General features: G+C 34.1%; 1 protein-coding gene and 1 long non-coding RNA gene across 23 annotated transcripts in view; one reads left to right on the plus strand and one right to left on the minus strand.

The window, feature by feature from the left end:
* Nucleotides 1-22,770, plus strand: part of Dscam2 (Down syndrome cell adhesion molecule 2) — a 431,544-nt gene that overhangs the window by 179,022 nt on the left and 229,752 nt on the right. For all 22 annotated transcript variants that reach the window (XR_011156457.1, XR_011156456.1, XR_011156462.1 and 19 more), the window contains exon 9: nucleotides 17,609-17,760. Coding sequence is in view for 15 of the 22 variants with exons in the window: in XM_069036617.1 (XP_068892718.1) it covers nucleotides 17,609-17,760 (152 nt within the window). In the remaining 7 variants the exon portion in view is untranslated. The remainder of the gene's footprint in view (nucleotides 1-17,608; nucleotides 17,761-22,770) is intronic.
* On the minus strand, nucleotides 10,202-11,301 carry LOC138122379 (uncharacterized). Its single transcript, XR_011156466.1, has 2 exons — nucleotides 10,865-11,301; nucleotides 10,202-10,811 (listed from the first exon to the last, which is right to left on the minus strand). It is a non-coding gene; the product is annotated as an uncharacterized lncRNA (long non-coding RNA).

Raw genomic sequence — 22,770 nt, forward strand, 5'->3', positions numbered from 1 at the left:
AGTTTACGAAGTAGCACAAAACTTTTACGCTACATAAAATGATGTCCGCTCCACAACATGTTCAGTGGTAGCGGTTGTTGGCGCATGCGTTCAACAGAAATTTACTCAACAGCTACGGAGCAGCTTTTTCTGCTGAATGCACACATTTAAAATAACTAGAGGTCGCCCAGCGGTCGAAATTCGACCGTTTCATTAAATTTTGAAGTTTGAATGTTACTGAGTTTTTTTTTATCAAAGAGTATACCTCTATAATTATCGCATATAATTTTTTTGAATTTTGTTCTATTACGTCAGCTGCGAGCGTTTACAAATACGTCATTATGCACTAATTTTCGAGTTATTTGAAAAATACGAACGATAGGAAAAATGAGGTTTTGGCTATGCCATATTTAAAAAACAATAACGCGTTTTTTGACATTTTGTAAAGTTTTTTATTTGCTATACTGGCCGGGTTTCGCCAAGGCTACACAGTTAATTTGCCTATCTTTTTCAAATTATATAATATAAAATTGAAATAAAAAATTAATACAAAAAATGAAAAACGAAATAAAGAACACGTGTTTCGTATTTTTCATACCTATATTTTTTACTGAAACAAAAAAAAACGGGTGGTTAAAAAAATAAAATGTTGTCCATTGAACTTAAAATAAAATTCCATCGTTTGCTAAATGCCCTTGGCCGTTATATTCGGAAATATAAAATCTCAAAACCATTGAATGATGATCGAACGCTACTTGCTGCGACGTACATTTGAAAACTGGCTGCCTCAATAAAATTGCAATTTTTTCGAATGTTTGTTTTTGAGACTTATTTATTGTCATCGCAAATGCAGCTATAATTGGAAATTGACTTCTTTGAAAATTAAATGGTAAAATAGTACCTGAATATGTTAAATTTATACGTGGAATCAAAATTCTCTTATTGCGTTCGGTTCCAGTTAAAACTTCGCAATCAATAGCATTGCGATGCATAAACTTGATGCGCATTGTAGTTCCATAGACTAATGCTTCCTTTGTATTCAAGTTTCTGATACTGTAAAACGTGCAATTAATTTTCAATACTAACTTATGTGGTGGCAAACCACTAATATGTGGTCAAAGAATTTTGTATTTTTGTATTTTTTAATGAATAATCTATATAAACTCCCTCTTGGAGTGGATTTCACTGCGGTGGGATTAAATCAATTACAAATCACCCACTCCGCATTCGCTCCAATTTGAGTCCATAACTCCTTTATTTATCAGAGGATTTTAATTATTTATGCACCGAATTAAATGGCCCTAAATAGGCTACAAAAAGCCCTAATAAATTCACATATAGGTCCAAGGACTTCAGCTGTCAAAATATTTTTTTTTTATGCGAACACATAATTTTTTTTAACACTTCTGATGGAGATTTTTTATTCTAAAAAGAACAGTGTATCACAAGTGTACACTTACTTACCCAAAAACCAAAAAAAAGTTAAAAAATGCTACCTACTATCATCGATGCTTAAACTGCGCTCTGTACATGCAATCCCAAATGTTATTACATTATTTGTCATTTGTTTGTTTAATTTGGTTAATTTATTACATTGTAACGCAATGAATTTTGATAGCTTCTCGCTTGGTGCTCGTCATTTCTTTCAAAATGTAGTGTTATTTTTTTTTTAATTTTCTTATATCAGGTTACACATGTCATACATTGTTGTTTTCAGAATAAAAATCTCTATCAGAATTAGTAAAAAAAAGTATGTGTCCGTATTTGAAAAAAATATTTTGACAGTTTAACCTTGAAGCACTTTGGGTTTTACGTGAACTTAGTATGCCATTTTATAGATTATTCACAACCATTTAATTTGGTGTATAGATTATTCACAACCATTTAATTTGGTGTATAGATAATTAAAATCCTCTGATAAATAAGGGAGCTATGGATTTGTCTCTTTTTTTGGGGACGACCTGTATATTATACATACATTTTATCTTTCTGCACTCCTTTTCCACATAAACTTTAACTATGCCAAATCTCACAACCCTCCGTGCGCGCAATTTGCTTAAAAAGGGGTACAAAGGTTTTCCTTCACGTATTAATATATAGATTTCAATATGGAAAATATGTACTTGACTATATCATTCATTACTTTATAAACCAACAAGAATCTTTGATTTTCTTTAGTTACCATGTATTACAGCGAAAATACACAATGTACATACATATTGAATAATAAATAATTATAGTCGTTTTCAATGACATGCTGGCATCACTTGCTGTTTTAGTTTACTAATTTTGAATTTCCAATTTGGCAATTTACCTTGACGGAGTAAATTGACAAACTCAAATTATTATTATCTACTCGTATCATTTCCGATAAATCAAAGAAAATATGTAGTCTGATTCGGATTCCCATGATAACTTACCCATTAGTTTAACCATGTTTTACATCATTTTGTTTGTTGTTGGTGTTCCACGAAATATAAATTTTTAAGTTCTCAAAATACAAAGACTACATGATTTTTTTTTTAATGGGAACATGGGTTAAATGGGGCATCCTTAAAATAGTATATTATATCATTAAGAGTTGAAGTGAGTCTTTTTGTGGTTAGCCCAGAGATTGAAGGCCGAAACGCAGTTGAGGCCAACAACTGAGCGAATCACGAAGAGAGCTACTCTGAATGATATATACTATTTTTTTCACTACTAATCTCAGAAGGCGCCCTTATTGACTCTCGAAGCGAACCCAGAATTTGAATTTCTCTCCCACGGTTAATAATTAAAAAAAAAAAAAAAATTTTAAATTATTACTTTTTTTCATTTTAAAAATTATATTATAACATAATTACATAAACATTTTTGTTTTATAATACAAAAATTTCCGATAATATTGCGGAATCTGGAAAAGTGCCCCGAATGCTTGCAGCGTTTCCACCTTGAATGGCAAGGGAAATCCTCTCGAAAAGGAATTTCTTTGATTTTGAATCGCCTGATTCCGCGATAAGTCGGTTTCCGATGACATTAATGAAATCGATGGCTTCTTTGCACCAAGGGCCTAAGGTTTCAAATGCTAAACCTTTAAACACGTAGTTTGACGAAATGATTGAACTATATTTGCTATGTTTGCGTTTGCAAGCCATTTCAGCGGCAAAACCTGAGACTTCAGATGATTTCAATACGTAACTGTCTGCAAGTGTATCTACAACAGTAACGTCCCAAACCAAAAGTTGACCTTTAATCCACGGTACTAAAGTCATCCCATCTGGGCGTTTTCCGTCATCCCGAGACAGTCCGTTTGGTTCTAAAGTTGAATTCACATGAATTGAAGTTAAAGACCGATTGATAATGGAATTAATTTCAGTGTGTCTTGAAAATCTACCACTGCTTTTGAAACAACTTAGACCGTGGGTGCCAATTTCGTCAACTTTCGCATTGCATTTGCAAATATGAGGTGTACAAAGATTACAACCCAATCTTAAACCAATACAAACTTGGAAGGAAGTGTTATCTAAAAGAGTACCAATATTAGGAGAAGGTATTGCATGTAACCAAGATCCTGATTCTCTGCATTGCAAAGCTTTAAAACGAGCCAAGTCTCTAGGTGAATTAAAGATTAAGTCATTGGCAATTATTCCTTTGATATTAATATTATCCCAATTCTTCTGAAATTGTGGAATTGTTGGTATTTCGTTCTCATTTGCTACACCCCAGGCTGCTAAAGCTTCATCATAATGGTGAATATTAAACTCATTATCCTTTGAGTTTAGTAATAAAGAAACAAGCTTTTTAACCCCATTAATTGAAGATAGGAAAGCAGGGAGGCAAATATCGGAAATGCGACGAATTCCCAGACCACCAAATCTAATCGGTAAAGTGGACTGACGCCATTGTAAATCAGTTAAACGTAAATTAAGTATTCTCTCTAAACAAGACTTTAAAGAAGAATCAATTGAATTAACATACTTAGAAAATTTCCAAAATGGAGTTGTTCTTAATAAAAAATTAAATTTTGGTATGAAAAGACAGTTTTTGATTAAAGTATAAGCCACGTGTCTGTTAAGGAGTTCAGCTTTGTTTAAAAGATTTTCAACTGTAATTATAGTTTTTTCGACGGTGTTTTTGAAACCTTGGTCAAAGATTGGAGAGCCTAAAAGAGATAAACTTTCTCGGTCACAGATTTTAATGCCTGGTGCTAAATTTTGAAATTCCTTTATGACTTTTAAATCTGTGTCTCCAGAACAGCAAAAGATCTCGCATTTGTTAAAGTTTAATTCAAGGCCAATTTCCTGAGATAAATTTATAACTTTCTTAAAGTCGGATAAAACTACTTCTGGGTAATCAGCTAAGGTTCCATCATCTAAATACCATATATTCATTTGAGAATCCAAAGATAAAATAATTGGTTGAATGGCAAGACTAAAAATCATGGGACCGCAGGGATCTCCTTGCTGAGCTCCAACAGAAGAAGAAATTAAATGATTACCGAAAAATAAAGTTGAAGGATTTCTATAGCATTGATAAAGATAAGGGTACAGAAGTGGGGTATGACATTGGACTTCTTTCAGAATACAATCCCGTTCGACTGAGTTAAAGGCATTTTTGAAATCTAATTTAAGAAGAACTTTGCCACGGTTTTGATCGTTATTAACAAAGGTTCGTGTGGTATGAATTGCTGCTTCGCATCCTAGTTTAGTTGCAACTCCAAGTTGGTGTGGAGATAAATACGAATTTACAATATTTCGACTTTGAAAACAGGCTAGCTTTGAGGTCAATCTTCGCAAACAGTTTCCGATAGCGATCGGTCTAATTCCTCCATCTTTTTTGTTAAGGGCACATAAAGACGCACCATACAATAAATGGCAGATTTCTGAAGGAAGTTGCCCAGATAATAAAAAATTGCACAGTTTGGTTAAAGCTCTTAGTGCCTTCTGACCTGCTTCACCCGCTGACAAAGATATGATATCTTTCAAGTATTGTGGTCTCATGCCATCTAAACCTGGTGAAGAACCGGCAGGAAATGAATTGATAGCTTCTCGAACGTTTTGCTCATTGACTATTAAACTAATGTCTCCTGGTTTGAAAGGGTCTGGGAAAAAAAGTTCGCGAGATGGTGAAGGATGTTTTTTTTTAAGTTCTTCAGCAACATCTTCGTTGAATGAAGCTAATGAGTCACCCGAGGACAATAATTTAACAGCTCCTCTGATATCAAAATCGGCTACTTTTGCTTCTACTTTCTTAGCTAATGATAAATTTGTACGTTTCTTAGAACCAGTTCGTATTTGAGGTACTTCAAAATTAGAAAGATTTTCTTTTATATGCTTATTCAACGACTTATCAAATTTCTCTGCTACATTGAAAGCTCTATACGAAAAAAGCAAAAGATTCTCAAAGGATGATAATGATTTGGTCGAAAGACAATTATTAATAATGGAACTTAATTTATCTGCAGCTAAATGTCTGCAAGCTTTTGGAATTCTTCTAATAGTTGGTAACTGAAGTTTCAAATTAATTAGCAATTTTGTTATTGAATCGGTTGAAGAAGAAGTAGAAAAAGTTGATAGATTATTATTATTATTATAAAAAATTTGTTACACAGTCTAGGACTGGTTTACAAATCTATGAGGGGCAACTCAACAGACCGGGACCAATGGCTTAACGTGACTTCCGAATCACGAGACAGAATATACCCTTTTTATTAACCACGGTTAATAATTTTTTATTATTAACCAAGGTCAATAATGAACAGCCGTTACTTAGCAACGAAAGATTTTCGTTGATTTCATTGGTTAACGTAGACGATTTTCATAGCAACCGTTGAAAAATTAGAAGTCGGATCGTCGCATCGGACAAAATAATTTAATTATTAATTATTACCAGAAAGGGTTTTAACATATCTAATAGTGAAAAAAATAGTATATAAACCACGGTGAAGAAGTCCCTTATAGCCTTCGTGCCTTAGAACCCTCGGCACGCCTCGGGCTCTAATCTTGGCGTGGTTATCAAATGCTCAAAGAAAATAATATAATTTTTATTTTAACACGATAGTGAACTAATGTTGTATGAATAAACCGCGACTACAATTTAAGTACAAGAATTAGACAAATAATTTACCTTGTAAATGTAAAGCACGTGGCCACAAAATGGCTGCTGGAGGTACCGAACGTACCTCCGGCTACTTTGGAAATTAAACCCCGAGTGAATCAAAAAAAGCCTTCTTTCCCGTCCCGCATTCGGTTTTATCATTTCTGGCGCACCCCACTTTCGCAACCCCTACTTGACCAAAGTGACCAATCCGCTCGGTTCTACCTTACGCCGATCGCGACACCTTTTCGATATCTCTAGAACTTTTGAAATTACAGTTTCCGTTTTCCACCATAATTTTAAATGTTTAAATTTAGACTTTTGTTAGGACCAGACCGAATGTATATAATTTGTTGTTGAATTAGAACTCTGAAAAAGAACATTAAATTACTGACTCTATACAATAATAAACCTCAACATCAAGAAACAAACACAATTAAAAATGAACAAACAGAATTAAAATGTAGCAGACAGAATTTAAATGGGACAAATTAACATTATTTTGAAACGTAAATTGGGCTTGAAACTCTGTTACGCAAGTGCTATGTTATGCAACTAAATTCCGTTGATCTGCTACTTCTAAAAATTGTTCTACATTGGTTTGATTCCCCAAAACTGTTCTAATTAATTCGTAATTTTCATTCTCTCTCTCTCACTCACACCTCTGGTTTCTACGACTACCTGGCTTTATCGTTACTCTGTTATCTGTGTTTTCTACCGACTCGTTTTCTACTTTGCTTTGTTACTTTTCTAACTAAAAGTGCAAACGATTCTAGTTATTTTCTACAATAAAGCGCTGTGTTTCTAATTTGCAATTCTCGCCCTTTAATTACGAATATGCCACAAATTTGAGAACATTAATTTTGTGGTTCTCTCAATTTGAAACCTGCTAACATCAAATTCATTAATTCAATTATCCCCTGATTTTAACTGGACTCCCCAAATTGTCGAACGAGTAAATTTTGCAATGTTTCTTTTCCCATGAAAACTGTTATCTTTGTGTTGTGTTCGGTCCCTGCCTTTTCAAAGAAAGGTTCGCAGATTTCACATGAGGAATGTGGTACCACTCTTTCCGACAAAGATCAATAAAATTTACAACTGACCAGCATTTCCGTCGCAAATGAACGGTATTTAAAACATTTCGTTGAAATTATTTTAAAAATTAAAATTCTTAATTTACCGAAGCTATTCGGACCGTTACAGTACGTATTCAAAAAATATAACCTCGCCCTTCTTCATGAACCAGAACGATGCCGGTTTTTCTTAGATTTTAAAAATTCATAGTTTTCACATTCAATCCATTCAAATCGCATGAAACTAAACGCAGAACGGTACCAATTAATTGTAAATCGTAAAAAGTGAGCGATTAATTTACAAAGTAAGTTATGATTTCAAAACTGAAACTGCAGCAATTGCAGCTTCTGTAATATCTCCATGTTCTTCTACAGAAAAATCGTCAACATCTTTATTTTACCATAAACAGAGTTGTCTACATACATTTTCACGGTTGTCAAGGAATGTTTTTAATTTATCAGAGTACTAATAATTTTACGTTCCAGTGTATTATAATTCATGATTTATGATATCGTTTGTCCTCCATAAACTACCTCTTTAGGGACTCATCCGCAATGATAAAGTAAAGCGGACGCTTGTCAATTTCGGGTGTTACTTCAAAATAAACGTCAAAACAACTAAATTTCATAATTTTATTTAAATCAGGAAAGAATAAAATTAATAGAAAACTTTGCAGTAAAGATTCTTTGGCTTTTGCCGTAATTTCACTTACTTTGTTCTTTATTGCAACTACGGAGTGATCAAGAATGACTGAGTCTGTTGGTGACAATGAAATTTGGCAAATTTAAAATTTACCAACGAAGGTTAATTTTTGTAATAGTATAAACATAACCTGCATAACCAAGAATGTTTTTAATGTCATCTCAAGTTAAAAAACCCGGTCAGTGCGTGGTCAGTGCCAATTACTGGACAAAAATCACCAGTATTTTCAATTGTTTCATTGCCAACAGACTCAGTCATTGTTGATCACGCTGTAGAAATAAAGACAATTTCAGCTCGTATTTCAAACACAAACACTGTTCGTTTTCAAATAAATAGTAATAAACAACTTCGTAACCGCAGCAACAAAAACAGAACACTTCGAAATTATCGTAATTTTTAAAATCTATTAATTTTGTATCTAAAAGAAGCTTAACTTCACAATCGAACATAAAGCTTTGTATGTAATTGCCATAAACTATAGGGCTTGTCCACAAAGACCTATATTATGTACTTATACAGTGCCTTTTTTTTATCGCTGGCCATATGGATTTACATGCTAAAAAATTTAGGGTCTGTTAATGACCTTTTCAGTAGGAATTTTCAAGTGAAATTTGGTAGGATATTAGATTAGTATTTTATGAATCAATTTCAGTTTGGCCCATCGTACAAAACAAAATAATCACGGAATTAGAGCAAAAAGAAGTTTATTAAATTTACCATCTGGCTTGCCAAGTAGGCTGACGTAATGTAAACTCAACAAACGTCAAACAGTAACAATTCTCAATGGACAGCTTTTCAAATAAAGAAATGATGCAGACACTAACCAAGACGATCACAAAAATTTTCTCAAGCATTTTGTAACTGTCTAACGATTATAAAACCTTCTGGGCAAGAAATAATGTAATAAATTAAAAGTACTTTTTTTTTATTAATTCCGTAATTATTTTATTCTGTAATATAAAATAAACTTAAATTGATTTATAAAATACTAATCTAATATTTTGCTAAATTTCACTTAAAAATTCCTGCTAAAAAGCTTATTAACACGATCCAAAGTTTTTGTCATGTAAATTCCTATGGCCAGCGTTAAAAAAAAGGCACTGTATACGAGTACTATTTTTATCTACTGGGTGCCCCAAAACTCATGTTAGAAGATAATGAGAAAAATAATAAAAAAATTCTATACCTCTTAGATTTGAAGATATGGGGGCTCGTTTATTTTAAATATTAAAAAAGATTTTCACAATTTGTCTTGTACTAGCCAGTGGCATAATAATTCTGAGCGATTGTGATCAGGTTTGCAATTATTTTCTTCATTATTTCCAGCATTTCCAAGTAGTAATTTTATGTTCGTTTTACCTCAAATAACGTATGGCAACATGGCTTTGATTTTTCTCCCTCATTTCCATGGATACAACAAAAATTAAATATTTGCAGACTATTGGGGTACATAAAGGTTTTTTTTTTTTTAAATTTGGCGTCGAAGTAGGCGTTGGAAAGTCGATTGAAGTCGCACCACTCGAGTTAAATCTTACGTTTTTACACGAGTGCACTCGTGTAAAAGCGTAAGATTTAAACGGTTGATCCGTGATCCGTAACATGTATAGTCCGTTCACAATTGACAGTTCAACGCCTACTTCGACGCCAAATTAAAAAAAAAAACACCCGTTATAGTTTGTCTCGTGATTCGAAAACATTAAAATTAGTTCATAAGTTTATTTTGCTTTTAGAATTTGATTTTCTACCTACTTACTTGCTGCATTTTAAAAAGATTTTCGTTCTTTTTTTTTTATTCTAAAATTTTGAGTTTCAAAAACGGAAATTGACAGATAACCTAACAAATACAATCTGACGCATTTTTCACCAAACAGTGTTGCCGACCGAGTTGACTATGACCATCTAGTGATTTTGTTGGCAGTACCTCGGTGATAACTAAATTCCCTAAAGGAAATTGACACTTTGTGTGTTAGGTTAGGTTGTTTTCAGTTCAATTAGCTCGTGCTCGTTATTGAAAGCGATTTCCAAACCGGCAATCTGCATATCTTCGTACGTTTATACAAGTTTTTGACATCTCCATGATCATCGCTGTTTTAAAAGAAATGCTCATGTCATGACCAACTTCATTAAACTATGTTATGGCCATTCCAATTCCATTAAAATGCGCTTCGTATGAAGTATGTTATGGATAGTCATAGACAAAATAAGAACATATAGAACGCAAACTCCCTATACATTTTTTGGGCATAAAGCGTTTACCGCCATCTCTTATCCTGGTGACGGTGCAAAATCACAGCCTACTGGATACGTTTACCTTTCCTTTGATTTTTTATCATTGAAAATTTTCACAACAAATTAAAACGCCAACAATAGGTACTTTCGATATTTTATTTTCAACCGTCTTTGATACAGTTCTGCTTTATTTTTATAAATATTATTCCTAAATGCTATCGTTCTCGTATCCTACCATTTAAAATTAAATTTTACCCCTTAATGTAAATGTGGTTAAATGAATTATTTTACCAATAATTTCATCTCCAATTTTATTTTTAAGTGAACGAAAAATTAACATTAGGTACTTATGTTTGAATTACCGTTGAAATTTTGCTTTTAATATTATCGGTCGAAGTTATGTTACTCAATATAATTTTGAAAATATTATGAATCTTATTAACATTTTTTACAAACTCTAAAAAACTCACACTTGCCACTTTCTGCTAAATTTTAGTATAAATCCAAAAATCCTTCCAATGTGCTATTTTTTAATCCACATTTTTTTTTTCCAAAGTAGGTACATATTGCGTAAGTGTAGGACTGCTTCCTGCCAAAATTTTGTGTGCCCCGGATTTTTCTAAACTCCACAAGCAAGAGGTTTCTCGCAACGTGGACGACATGTTCCTCCCTCCAGATTATTATCAAAGAGTTTGTCAAAAAAGTTATTGTTTTTGCAGTTCCCAAGTCTTCATCATTTAGGTTTGTTCTACCTGTTAGTTAAAATATATATTAGATTATTAACAACAATGTTATTAGAAATTACCACAGTTAACTAATAGCATGATAGTTGAATTAATCATGATTATGACGACTCAAAACTTGAGTTGCATAGGACATCTTTTGGATCTTATCTGCATGTCCGTAATTTTGTGGAGGGATCTTAATTCGCCCCACGCTGAATCATAAAGATAAACCTTCACAATATGGTCCAATTTCATACTTAAAATTTCTTCGTTTACTTCCCAAACCAAATCTTTTGTTATCCGATAATTTCTAATTCCTTTAATAAGATGAGGTGTATCAAATAATGGTGTAATCTCTTGGTCTTGAAGTATTATTTTTCTTTCAATTTGTTGATTGTTTTCTATATAAATTTTGCTTGATTCTCTCAACAACAAATTTAGCAATCTTAGCAGCGGTACTACATTATTTGTGAACGTGACACAGTCTCATTTTGAATTACAAGATAGTGACATAAAGATTGACACTGCTTTGACTGATTTTTAGATTATTGAGATTACTTTGATTTTAAATTTTTGACTTTTTAAAACATTTGCGCCCTCTTGCGGTGTGGTGAGGGTGCGCTAAACGATTTTCCAAAAATTTATTAGGGACTTTTCATTCTATAGTACTTTATTTTCTCTATGTGGATAGTCATAGACAACACAGTAAACCTATAGAACGCAAACTCCTATGCATTTTCCCTGTTTTTTTGGAAACGCACCCACCACAAGCCGCCAGGGGACGCTGCGGTTTTATAAAAATAAAAATCGCGGAAACTTATGCCAAAATTTAAAAAAATTATATTTTGACATATCAAGTCATAAGGGTCATAAGTAATAAGTTTACTATTGTGAGACTTTGCACCGGGCAAAGGTATTATAAACCATGTAGAACTCGCCATAGATTTCCAAATCCAATTAAATATCCTGGGCGTTTTATGGAATGTATTAAAAAGACTGGTAACAAGCAGTTATCATCTTTGGAGCCTATGAAAGTGTTGGTATAACAGCTACACTGTGTGTGGATTTCATTTTACCAGCAAAGACTTCGGCACGAACGAATGTGGCCGTACCCTCGATACAACTTCCCTCCTTTTCCAGTCCAGATTTACTTCCAGTAATTGTAAAAAAATATTGATAATTATATTTTAACTGAAAACTACTTTTTATAGAATTTTCATCCGATCTACTGATCTACGACATCTACTGAAGACACTATAATTGTGTAACTCCTGTTTTATGTAGTAATGAAGTAGAAGATATAAATTCTTATGATGTGAAAGTTTCAAAAAGAAAATAAGAAAAGCTCAGCATATTCAACTTCAATTCAATTCAATTTTAAAAAGGCAAAATGTCGATCCAAAATTCGGACTGTAATGAACCGAAAACGTATAAAACTTCATGCAAAATTCGATGAAAATAAACAGCAAAATTTTGGGTGAGGATGCAAGAAATACCAAACCAAAATTTATAAAAATGCAACGGAAATGTATCGAAAAAGATTAAAAATAAAAACCTCAAAATAAATGTAGTCTTTTAGTTTCATAAATAATTTACTTTAAATTAAAATAAATAAAAAAGCCAGGATATCCAGCTAGCTGTGTCTTATTTTGCACCTACCACAAGCCAGTAGATGGCGTCGGGGCACAAAAAACTATGGGAGTTTGCGTTCTATAGGTTTACTGTGTTGTCTATGGTGGATAGTGCAAGGTTGGTAGAACTGACTAATTTGTATAATAGGTTGCCTCGTTTCCATTTAAAGCAATAGTCTGAATTTTTTCCCCCCGCAAAAGTTACTCGTGACGTCACAGTGTACCAAACTTTTACTACAGAGTCTGTCGATCATGCATTAGGTGTTCCTTCGCTAGAATAAATCCCAAAAAGCCACCGAAAAAACTCCACGGAGCTTATAAACCGTAGGTTCTATTCGAACACCCAAAATTTCTGGGTTGATTTTACGTCACGAGTTACTTTCCCCCCCGCCCCGCAATTTTCAACGAGGCAACCTATTATACAAATTAGTCAGTTCTACCAACCTTGGGATAGTGATGAAGTGGTGTCATCTGTTTGTTAGACATCAAGGTAAAATTGCCGTCAAATTTGAAATTTTGTCAATCAAAAAACTCTGAAAATGCTCATTAAATGCATTATTTGTGGCAATTCTGAAAAACCTTTATTTCAATTTCCCAGCGGCAGTGGAGTTAGAGCTGAATGGTTTGAGGTTCTTCGGGAAATTTGTGGTACTAGAAAAGAAATTTGTTAACATAGTTTAATGAAGTTGGTCATGTGATCGAGATGAAGTGGCGATATCTAGTGAAATTTAGAATAACCACACATTTAAAAAGTTAAATATCAGGTTATGTTATATGCCATTTCATTGCCAAAAACTGTCAGTTTATACTTTTATGACGACGAAAACGTTCGTGCCGAAGTATTATTTGCTGGTAAAATGAAGTCCACACACAGTGTAGCTGTTATACCTACACTTTCATAGGCTACAAAGTTGATGACTGCTTGTTACCCGTGTTTTTAATCCATTCCATAAAATGCCCAGGATATTTAATTGAATTTGAAAATCTATGGCGAGTTCCACATGGTTTAAATACCTTTGCACTCTGCAAATTCTCGTAACAGTAGACTTATTGTTTATGACTTAAATGTCAAAATATATATATTTTTTTAATTTTGGCATAAGTTTCCGCGATTTTTATTTTTATAAAACGGCAGCGTCCCCTGGCGGCTTGTGGTGGGTGCGTTTCCAAAAAAACCGATAAAATGCATAGGAGTTTGCGTTCTATAGGTTTACTGTGTTGTCTATGTCCATCATCGACTTGTCATTTGGTTTACTTTTTTTCGACATTTGGGATGGCCATAACATAGTTTAATGAAGTTGGTCATGCTCATGTAACAACTAGCTGCCATCTTGTGTATTTGAAGCGGAAAATTTTTTTTTGGACGCCCATCTTCGTGCAAGTACGTGAACAAGTTGGTGTGTGTCCCACTATATCGTACGCCGAACTCTAAGTGACCAAGGGCTGCATTCCAATCATGTTCATCCCGTGCAAGTCCTTAAATCTATAGAGCTTCCGCGAGAGTGCGTTTTACGCATTTACGTGAGGTAGTGCTCACAATGCCCACAATACTGTGTTTTGGTATGATGGAAATCCGCACCTAGTTCGTGAGTATCATTACAAACAAGAAGTTGGTGTAAAAGTTTGGCCCGAAATTTATTTATTATGGACAAATTATTTGATTTTTACCTCTATTACCTTAAATGGTGTAAATATTGCAGTTCTTAAAACGTAATTATCCTGAATTAGTCGATGGTGTACCAATGGCAATACGCCAGGATATGGGGTTGTTACAAGATGGAGCACCGCCGCATTATGCCGTTCAAGTTACAAGTTAGACATGCCATTTTTTAAACAATAATTTTCATGATCGTTGAATAGACCGTCCCAATGGTCCTGTGTTATGGCCCTCTTCTTCTCCAGGTTTAAATCCATGTGATTTCTTTTTATGGAGCCACATGCGATGCAAATCCTATAAATACCTAATGTGCAGAATAAAGAATTCGCGAAGTGTCAGTGTTTTTCTGATCTTTTCATAGTCACCATTTATTTTTATCCGAATCATAAATTTTCTTGGGGAAATAACAGGAGGTGATTTATCGGATGCAGTTTTTTATGATGGTTTTGAAAACTTTCATCAAATTCACTTCCAATTATTATCCAATGATCATCAAAAAATCTATGGTACCTACTGTGCCATTGCTGATCAAAGTGACTTCTCGAAAGATCTCTAAAGGATCTTGTTTAGGGTTTACATACTAGGGTTGTGGATTCAAGTTAACTTAAACACTGTATACAGGATCATTATAAATGATTGTAGTCGAAGCAAGCCATGCCTATATTACGAAATTTTTGCCACCTCACTCTGAACTGTCAATTTTTGTCACTGTTAGTGTCATTTTTTAGCTGAAAAGTGCGGCGATGAGAATTTCTTTCCAAATTAATGATTGAATCTAAAAATATTGAGTTGTTTTGCAACCAATTTAACTCCTGTCTGTGAACGGTGTGTATTCACTTATTCATAATTTTTTATATTCGGTTTTTACGTCAACTTGGACTACAATCATTTATAATAACTTTGTACCTACCCAATACATGAGAGGAGAGAGTTTCCCATTTACTTCAAAGACAACGGGGTCATTTTTGTGTGAAAAACGAGAAAAACAACGTCATCGTCGATTACCTGGATACATCTAAATCTAAGCTTAAATTTTTTGCAAGAAATGCGTCAAGATAATTAGTGTGATTCTGTTTCAAAACTTAGCAATATTGTAATTGAACAACATTGATTTTGTATAGATGCAACCAATCAACAGCTTCATATCATAGCAACTACAACATTGTTATATAGCAATATTGGTAAATTTTAAAACAGGACCGCACCAATTATACACATGGATTTCATAGTACGATAAAGAACAAAGTGTCTCTAAAAGTACGTATATCAAGAGTCCTCTGGAATTGTGCGGCTCTATGATTTGTTTGTGTCGAACTATGACGAGCCGTTGAAGCTGTCAAATCAGATGTTAACAGTCAAATGTTAAATTATTAAATCTTAACGTCAGCTATGAAATCGACGTCTTACTTGTTTTACTTGTGATATTCTTGAGTTTGTATCTCTTGTATCTTTTTATGTTACAACGGTCTTTATTAAAAACTTGTCACTAATGGACTTAGGCCCGGTTTCTGGAAACAATTTTATTTGAACAGTTAGTTAACTCTCCGATAAATACAAAAATCATGTAATGTGATTGGTGACTTTCTAGCGTTTCTATAGCAACGCTTGAATTAACCGGCCGTTAAGTTATCGGGTCGTTCCAGAAACCGGGCATTAGTGTCGCGAACAAAAAAATCTGGTCGTCAATATCATTTCAAAATTTGGTCAGACTGTCACAAATTTAAAAAATTTCCCTGCCTGAGTGCCTGATTATGCCCATGTCAACAAAATGTCAAAAAAATTAATTATTATAACTAATGTCAATTAATATCATAACATGATGATAGGTTATGATATTTAAGACCGCTTTACAATGAAGCATTTTCCATTGTGTCAAATCATGATTTTGACCAGTTTTTTTTTTTTTGCTGGCGACAGTACTATTGCGAGCACGGCATTTCGGGCAGACTTGACATTTGACTGATATCAGATGTGAAATAGGCTTTAGGTGCCAGACGTATTAATAACCTCATCTTAATATCTACCATTGTCACATGTCATTTTGACAAATTGCATTCATCAATTCTGAAAAATTGCAAGTGCTTAGATGTGATTTTCCGAAAACTGAATAATCTTTTAGGCCCGGTTGTATAAAGCTCTGTCAAGTTCGTCGTTAAAGTTAACATAATGTCAAGCGATCTGATTGGAGGATATTTAGATTGGATTTGAATAGGCGGATTTCCGACTTGACGCGTTGTTAGCTGACACGATGTTAACTAAGCTTTATACAACCGAGCCTTACTAAACTTTGGAAATCAGTAACTAAAATGTAAAATAATTGTGCATAATTTTAACAGTTTATTTTGAAGTTCAGCCAAAATTAATTTTTATGTCAATAAAGCTTAGACTACATTGGTTTTTGTAAATGACATCTAAAATTGCTGCCAGAAATTCCGTGCTCATAACCTCTGTTTTTCTATTTGGTACCACAATATACCGGGTGATCAAAAAGGACTGTTTAAGTTGGCAATACAATTAAGAGCATTTTGTTGTTCGGCTGTTTGTAATACTGCAACCGGATCCATCTTTTGACAGATATTTTACGTGAAATCAACAGCGACAAAATTGTAAGTTATGTATGTATAAAAATCCACGGTACAAAGAAACAACTTGAACTGTCAATGTCAGTGTGAAGTCGTCAACAACCGGAAGTTACTCCAGTTATACCATTTGAAAGTAAAAATCAATACTGCCAACTTAAACAGTCCTTTTTGATCACGCTGTACTAAAGAGCGGCAAAAATCAAATACATATATTCAAATTCCACAGGAGTCTTGATATATTATGTTCTGTTAGAGGCACTTTGTTCTTATCTGTTCTCATTTTTTGTATTATATTTTTATTATTCTTATTATAAATCAATCAATTCTTGCTTGTCTATCGATAACTATATTTCTGATTTTATTTGATCTTCAGGAAAATGAAGTCTGAACGTATTTATAGGACAACCCTTAGCAGAAGAACAGAAGCATGTATTAAGTTGTAATGATAGTTAGTCCTGCTACTTTCTATGGTCTTTCGTCCAATGGGCGTTAATAGTTCAATGTCAACAAACAAAAGGTGTCTAAAATATCAAATAATTTTCGACTGTAAATTTGAGTTAGAAGATGCATATAGTTTTGATACATAATTTTTTTGCGTATCGTAATGAAAGTGGCACTTTTTTACACAAAAAATCGTAGTGAAAGTTGTACTTTTTTGCATCATTTTATTCCATTTCCTTGGAGATGATTGTCAAAGCGTACCTTTTTTTTTGTAATTTTGCATAAATTCTTTTGGACCAAATTTCTCAACTTACAATAGTGTGTACAACACGTTATGAAAGTCTCTTTTTTTTCACTTATTTGCTTTATATCTGCAAATTCGTGAAAAAAAGTATGACTTTCATAACTAGTTGTACAATAACTATTCCAATATGTTGTGTTGATTTAACTATTTTTATGTGATGTCCATTCTGTTTTAAAAGTTTTAACAAAATAAACAAATTATTGTTTCAGATTTGTAATAGGGCAATACGTTACCGTGCATGGTGACGTTATAAGCCATGTCAATATAAGTCACGTTATGGTGGAGGATGGAGGTGAATATACATGTACCGCAGAAAACCGAGCCGGCAAAAGTTCACATTCAGCTCGTTTAAATGTTTACGGTAAGTTTGTATTATATCATTAACATAACAAAAACAATTAAAAGCATGTTTATTTTTATTACTTCCATGTACCGTAAGTATGTAAGTACTAAAGTCGAAAAATCGTGTCCGATATAAGATCAAATTTTGATAGTCTTATGATAAAAACGAAAAAAGTGGTTTTGTGCATGGCGAATGTGCGTTCGTCTGTCTGTTTGTGAAATTTTCGTTCATTCACTATAATTTCCACAAAAATGCACCAGTGGGTTTTGGTTGTTCGGAAATATGTATTAGCGATTTTCTACAATTTGTTTCTTTCACGATAACTTTTGCAAAAAAAAATAACACTATGGTCAACGGATTTACCATACATTACTTTGTTGGAGTTTGTACGTTTTCAGCTTTAGTTTAATAATAAAGCATATTTGAGGCAAGGAAATTAAAATACTGTTATACATAAAAATTAAGTCACTTAAGTTCATGTCAAAATCTCGAAAACAATTGAATAATAATAAACATACAAAGTCTCCCAGAACTCATCAAGAACAACAACAATGATTTTATGTGCCATTTTTTCAGAATCTCATATTTATTTTAGCATTTTTCTATGTATCAAAGTTGGCGTTGAAGAGTCGATTGTGAACGCACCACTCGTGTAAAAACGTAAGATTTATGGTGGTATTCTCTAAGCAAAAGTCGCCCACTCTAACTCTATAAGCTACAGTGTGTAACACAAAATGGTATTCTCTAAGGGAAATTGTCTCTGTAACATACATTCTATAGCTTACAGTCGCTGTAAATTTATGGTGAGACAAATCGTCACCATAAGCACTGTAAAGCCTCTGTAAGTCATCAATTCATCATAAATGTCAGTACATGTAATCTTGACGTTTGATTTCATGTTAATTGTGCCTGGTTCTACCGATTATACAGACTCACTATCACAAAGATAAACACGAACAACGCCCATTCTTTTGGCGATAAAACGGGACCAGTACCAATTGCATTTAATTTCTTGGACAACTTGATACCAAGACTTCTGTTCACGTTATCTCAAAGGACCAGATTTATTGCGATATCATTTTGCGCTTCTAAAATTGGTAAGGACTTCTTTGCGGGATGCTTCTCGTTTATTTCTCGATTACAAGTGCCGTAGAGTATAGTCTATAACTAACAACTAGTTTGAGTTTGAATTGGGGGGGTGGTAACCCCCACCATTGGTAGGGCTAACGGCCTGAACAACTTCCAAATGTAATTTGAGGAAATGTTTGGATTTAATTCGCCAGAACGAAAAATATCATTCGTTTCCATTAAGTTCGAATATTCTTCGTACTGCTCGGAAATTGTATTTTGACACCTTTTTCGTTTTGTAATTGTTCATTTTGACACTTTCCATTTTTGAAAGGTGCGAAATTTGCATTGTTCACTTGGGAAGAGCTTGCTCCACTAATTTTCAAATGTATTAAATAGCTGTGAGGTAAATGCTTACAGAGGTATTTAGAGAATACGAATTTTATGTATCTCTGTAAGGACGTTTCTTACATTGCTCTGTTAGCTACATACTGTAACTTTTTACATTATGTAGTGAAATTTTAGAAAATAGCACTATTAAACAGCTGATCCGTGATCCGTAATCCGTATATTGTGTTCACAATCGACTCTTCAACGCCAACTTTGGGGATAAATTTAAATGAACGTACGATATTAGAGCTCCCACGCACTAGAAACTTTTGCGAAGCAACTATTCAATGACAGAAATTGAACACACTTAACTAAATGCAAACTCCTGCACGGGCGATTTTTAAATCGAAGCAACTAAAAACACATCCTATTTTGCGAGGAAACTGTTGCCGGTAAATCAAGCAGGCATGTTCTAACATAGCGCCGCGCACCCGGCGATCGTTTAGTTGCTTTTTTTACAAAATTCATGTGTTAAAACTAATATGTATAAGCAGGCCAAGTAGGCTTTGAAAAACAAAAGTATTAAAAACTTATGGCGTAACTTGAATAATAATTGAGTAATAATGTAATTATCACTTATAATAACACGAGTAAGCAAAGTTATGTCGATTATTTTTGTGGTGCTGTCACGAATGTCTCATCCACGCTTGAATCTGAATACCACGTGGGGGACATGAGTCAGAACACCACAAAAATAGTCTACTTAACTTTGGCTAAGAGTGGTATTCGAGGGACTATTCAACGAACCAAATTTATAATACATTTTTTGCACGACTTCTATACAGGGTGTCTCAGCTAAGACTTTCGAGCCTAAAATATTTTGATTATTTTCCAACGGATTTTTGTGAAATTTAAAATGAAGATATTTTAGACAGTGAAGAATAAAATTCCATGAATACAATAACTCAAGTCTTAAAAACGTAATTTTTTTTACATGCGTTTTTAAAATGTTGAATCACTTAAGATTTATATCAAAAAATTGATTGTCAAGAAAAAATGCTGCTAGGAGAAACTTGTCCTTGAAAGACATCTGGTTTGCAAGAAAAAAGAAAAAACTGTGTTAAACGTGGCTGCTAATGCAAAAACCTAGACGCGTATGAAACAAACGCGCACTATCGCCGAATTTTGGTCACCCCTCTTCGCACAGACGCAGGTGTGCGGGTGACATATTTGACGTTTATCTTTCTAACCTTACAAACACTTACAAAGTCAAAGACAACAAGTGGACATAATTTATCATACTGGATGCTTTAATTCTACCATAAAGGACCAAAACACGGAATAATAATAATAGCTGAAAATAAAGAATGCTCGGAATATTTTTAGTAAGGTAATTTTACCACCACTATTATAATAATAATTGAGTTTTTCCCACTAAAGTGTACACTATCGCAGCGTGGAGCGTCGGATAACATTTACCTGCTAACAGGCTCGGCTGATGTTATGCCCTGGAACAAGTTCCAACTCTTATTGGATGGGACTAAATAAATAGGGAATATTCTATTCGAACTTCAATGGACAAAACTACAAAAACAAAAACACTACAAAAACAAAAACACTACAAAACAGCAAAACTATAAACACTAGTCTCTTGTATTTTTTTTTTTTTTTGGGGAGCAGAACAGCCACAAATTACAACATCTAATTATTGTTGCAGCATTACTTGATTTTCAATGTTAAGAATTTAGGTAAGTAGGTAGGTACTTTCTTGATTTGACAGCAATGTTTTAAAAAAATATTTTTAAAAATTTGGAATTAACAACTTTCCCAGAAAGCCTATTTAGAAGTTACACCTTCAGACAAAAGAAATATCAAACAGAAAACGTGTGAGATCTGGTGATCGTGGAGACCAAGGTATTGGGCCTTCTTTTCCAATCCAGCGTTCTCTAAACGTCCTATTTAAGTAAGCACGTACTGGTCTAGCAAAGTGTGCAGGGCAACCATCTTGCATAAGAGTCATATCACGTAATAGGTTTAAGGGAAGATGTTCTGTCAAATTGTCCAACTCATTTTGCAAAAATTGCAGGTATATTTCACCGTTCAAATGTCCATCAAAAAAGTGGAGTCCTACAACATGATCCCCGATCACTGCGCCCCAAACATTAAGAGACTAAACACGCTGGTTATCAACATGCCTAATCCAATGAGGTTTGGATGGTTATATTCCTGATTAAAACGAAAATTTTGAGAATTGAATAGTAGGCTGGGTTATTTGTTTAATTAACTTGTCATCGCATTTGAAGATTTGACGTTTGTTTTAAATTTGATATAAACAGGTTAAAGTAATCTACCTACTGGGTAGCTCGGTGGCCGCATGTCTGTCGGAGACAGTGCTCCGAGGTCGCGGTCCCGGCGCTAGAGGGTTCGAATCTCACCGAAGGGGGAGGATTTATTCCAAGGAAGGAACCTCCGCCGGGCCATGGATGTGTGTGTATGTCTTTCAGGGGCTGACGGTAGGGTGGTGGAAGGAAGAGCGACACTCTTCCGACACCACCGCGAGGTCAGCAGGGTTTAAATCCCAGGCCGCATGGGCCTCCCATGGATGTTTGTGTTGTATTTGGTGTTGTGTTGTCCAGAAAGGAAAAAGGAGAAGAGAGGGTGGGCGTGGGTGGCCGGGGAAAGTACCCCGGAGCCCCGCCGCACGTAAGGGAAAAAAAAGAGAGGAAAAAACAAGCCGACCGCAAGGTACCTGATAGACCAGTACGGTGAAAGGGGAAAGGTTATAACAAAAAAAAAAGTAATCTACCTACCTAGCTTATCTGTTTATTTTCCAGATTATCTGATTGCTCTACCAACTTGCTTTATTGAATTGGCTTTCATTTATCAATAACTTATTTCACTTTTGACACTTTTGACATTTGTATTTTGGTACAGTTTTCCCATAAACATTTCATGATTAACTTTCTTACCTTAGCGAGAAAGTTGAATTTTCTCACCTCAAATGAGGTATCCACAGCCTACATTTGTAACCGGTAGGGAAAAAACTAATTTTAATCGGAATCGTATTGTAATATGCACATTCCTAACCTTATAGGAGGGCGGAAAGTTAACCATTCCTTTTTATATTTACTTCCCTCTCTTGGTCTAATAGACCACTTTCCGCCCTATTGTAAGGTTTTTCCAGTGGCGTACTTATTCAAAATCGAAAAATAGGAGAAATGAAACTGCATCAAATTAATTGTTTATTTGCTAAAAATGTAATGATTCCGAATAAAATAGTATACAAACCTCGATGGGAATGTGTTTCATTCCTGTCTCGAGCATTAGTTCACCTCGGCTACGCCTTGGTAAACTATCTTAGCTTTCGACAGGAATGAAACACTCTCCACGTCGGTATGTAATCTACTTTTATTCGGAATCGTATTGTAATATGCACATTCCTAACCTTATACGAGGGCGGAAAGTTAACCATTCCTTTTTATCTTTACTTCTCTCTCTTGGTCAGTAATAGGCCACTTTCCGCCCTATTATAAGGTTTTTCCAGTGGCGTACTTACTGAAAGTCGAAAAACAGTAGAAATGAAACTGCATCAAATTAATTGTTTATTTGCTAAAAATGTAATGATTCCGA

Source organism: Tenebrio molitor, chromosome 1 (genome assembly GCF_963966145.1).
Source record: "Tenebrio molitor chromosome 1, icTenMoli1.1, whole genome shotgun sequence".
NCBI classification, from domain to species: Eukaryota; Metazoa; Arthropoda; class Insecta; order Coleoptera; family Tenebrionidae; genus Tenebrio; species Tenebrio molitor.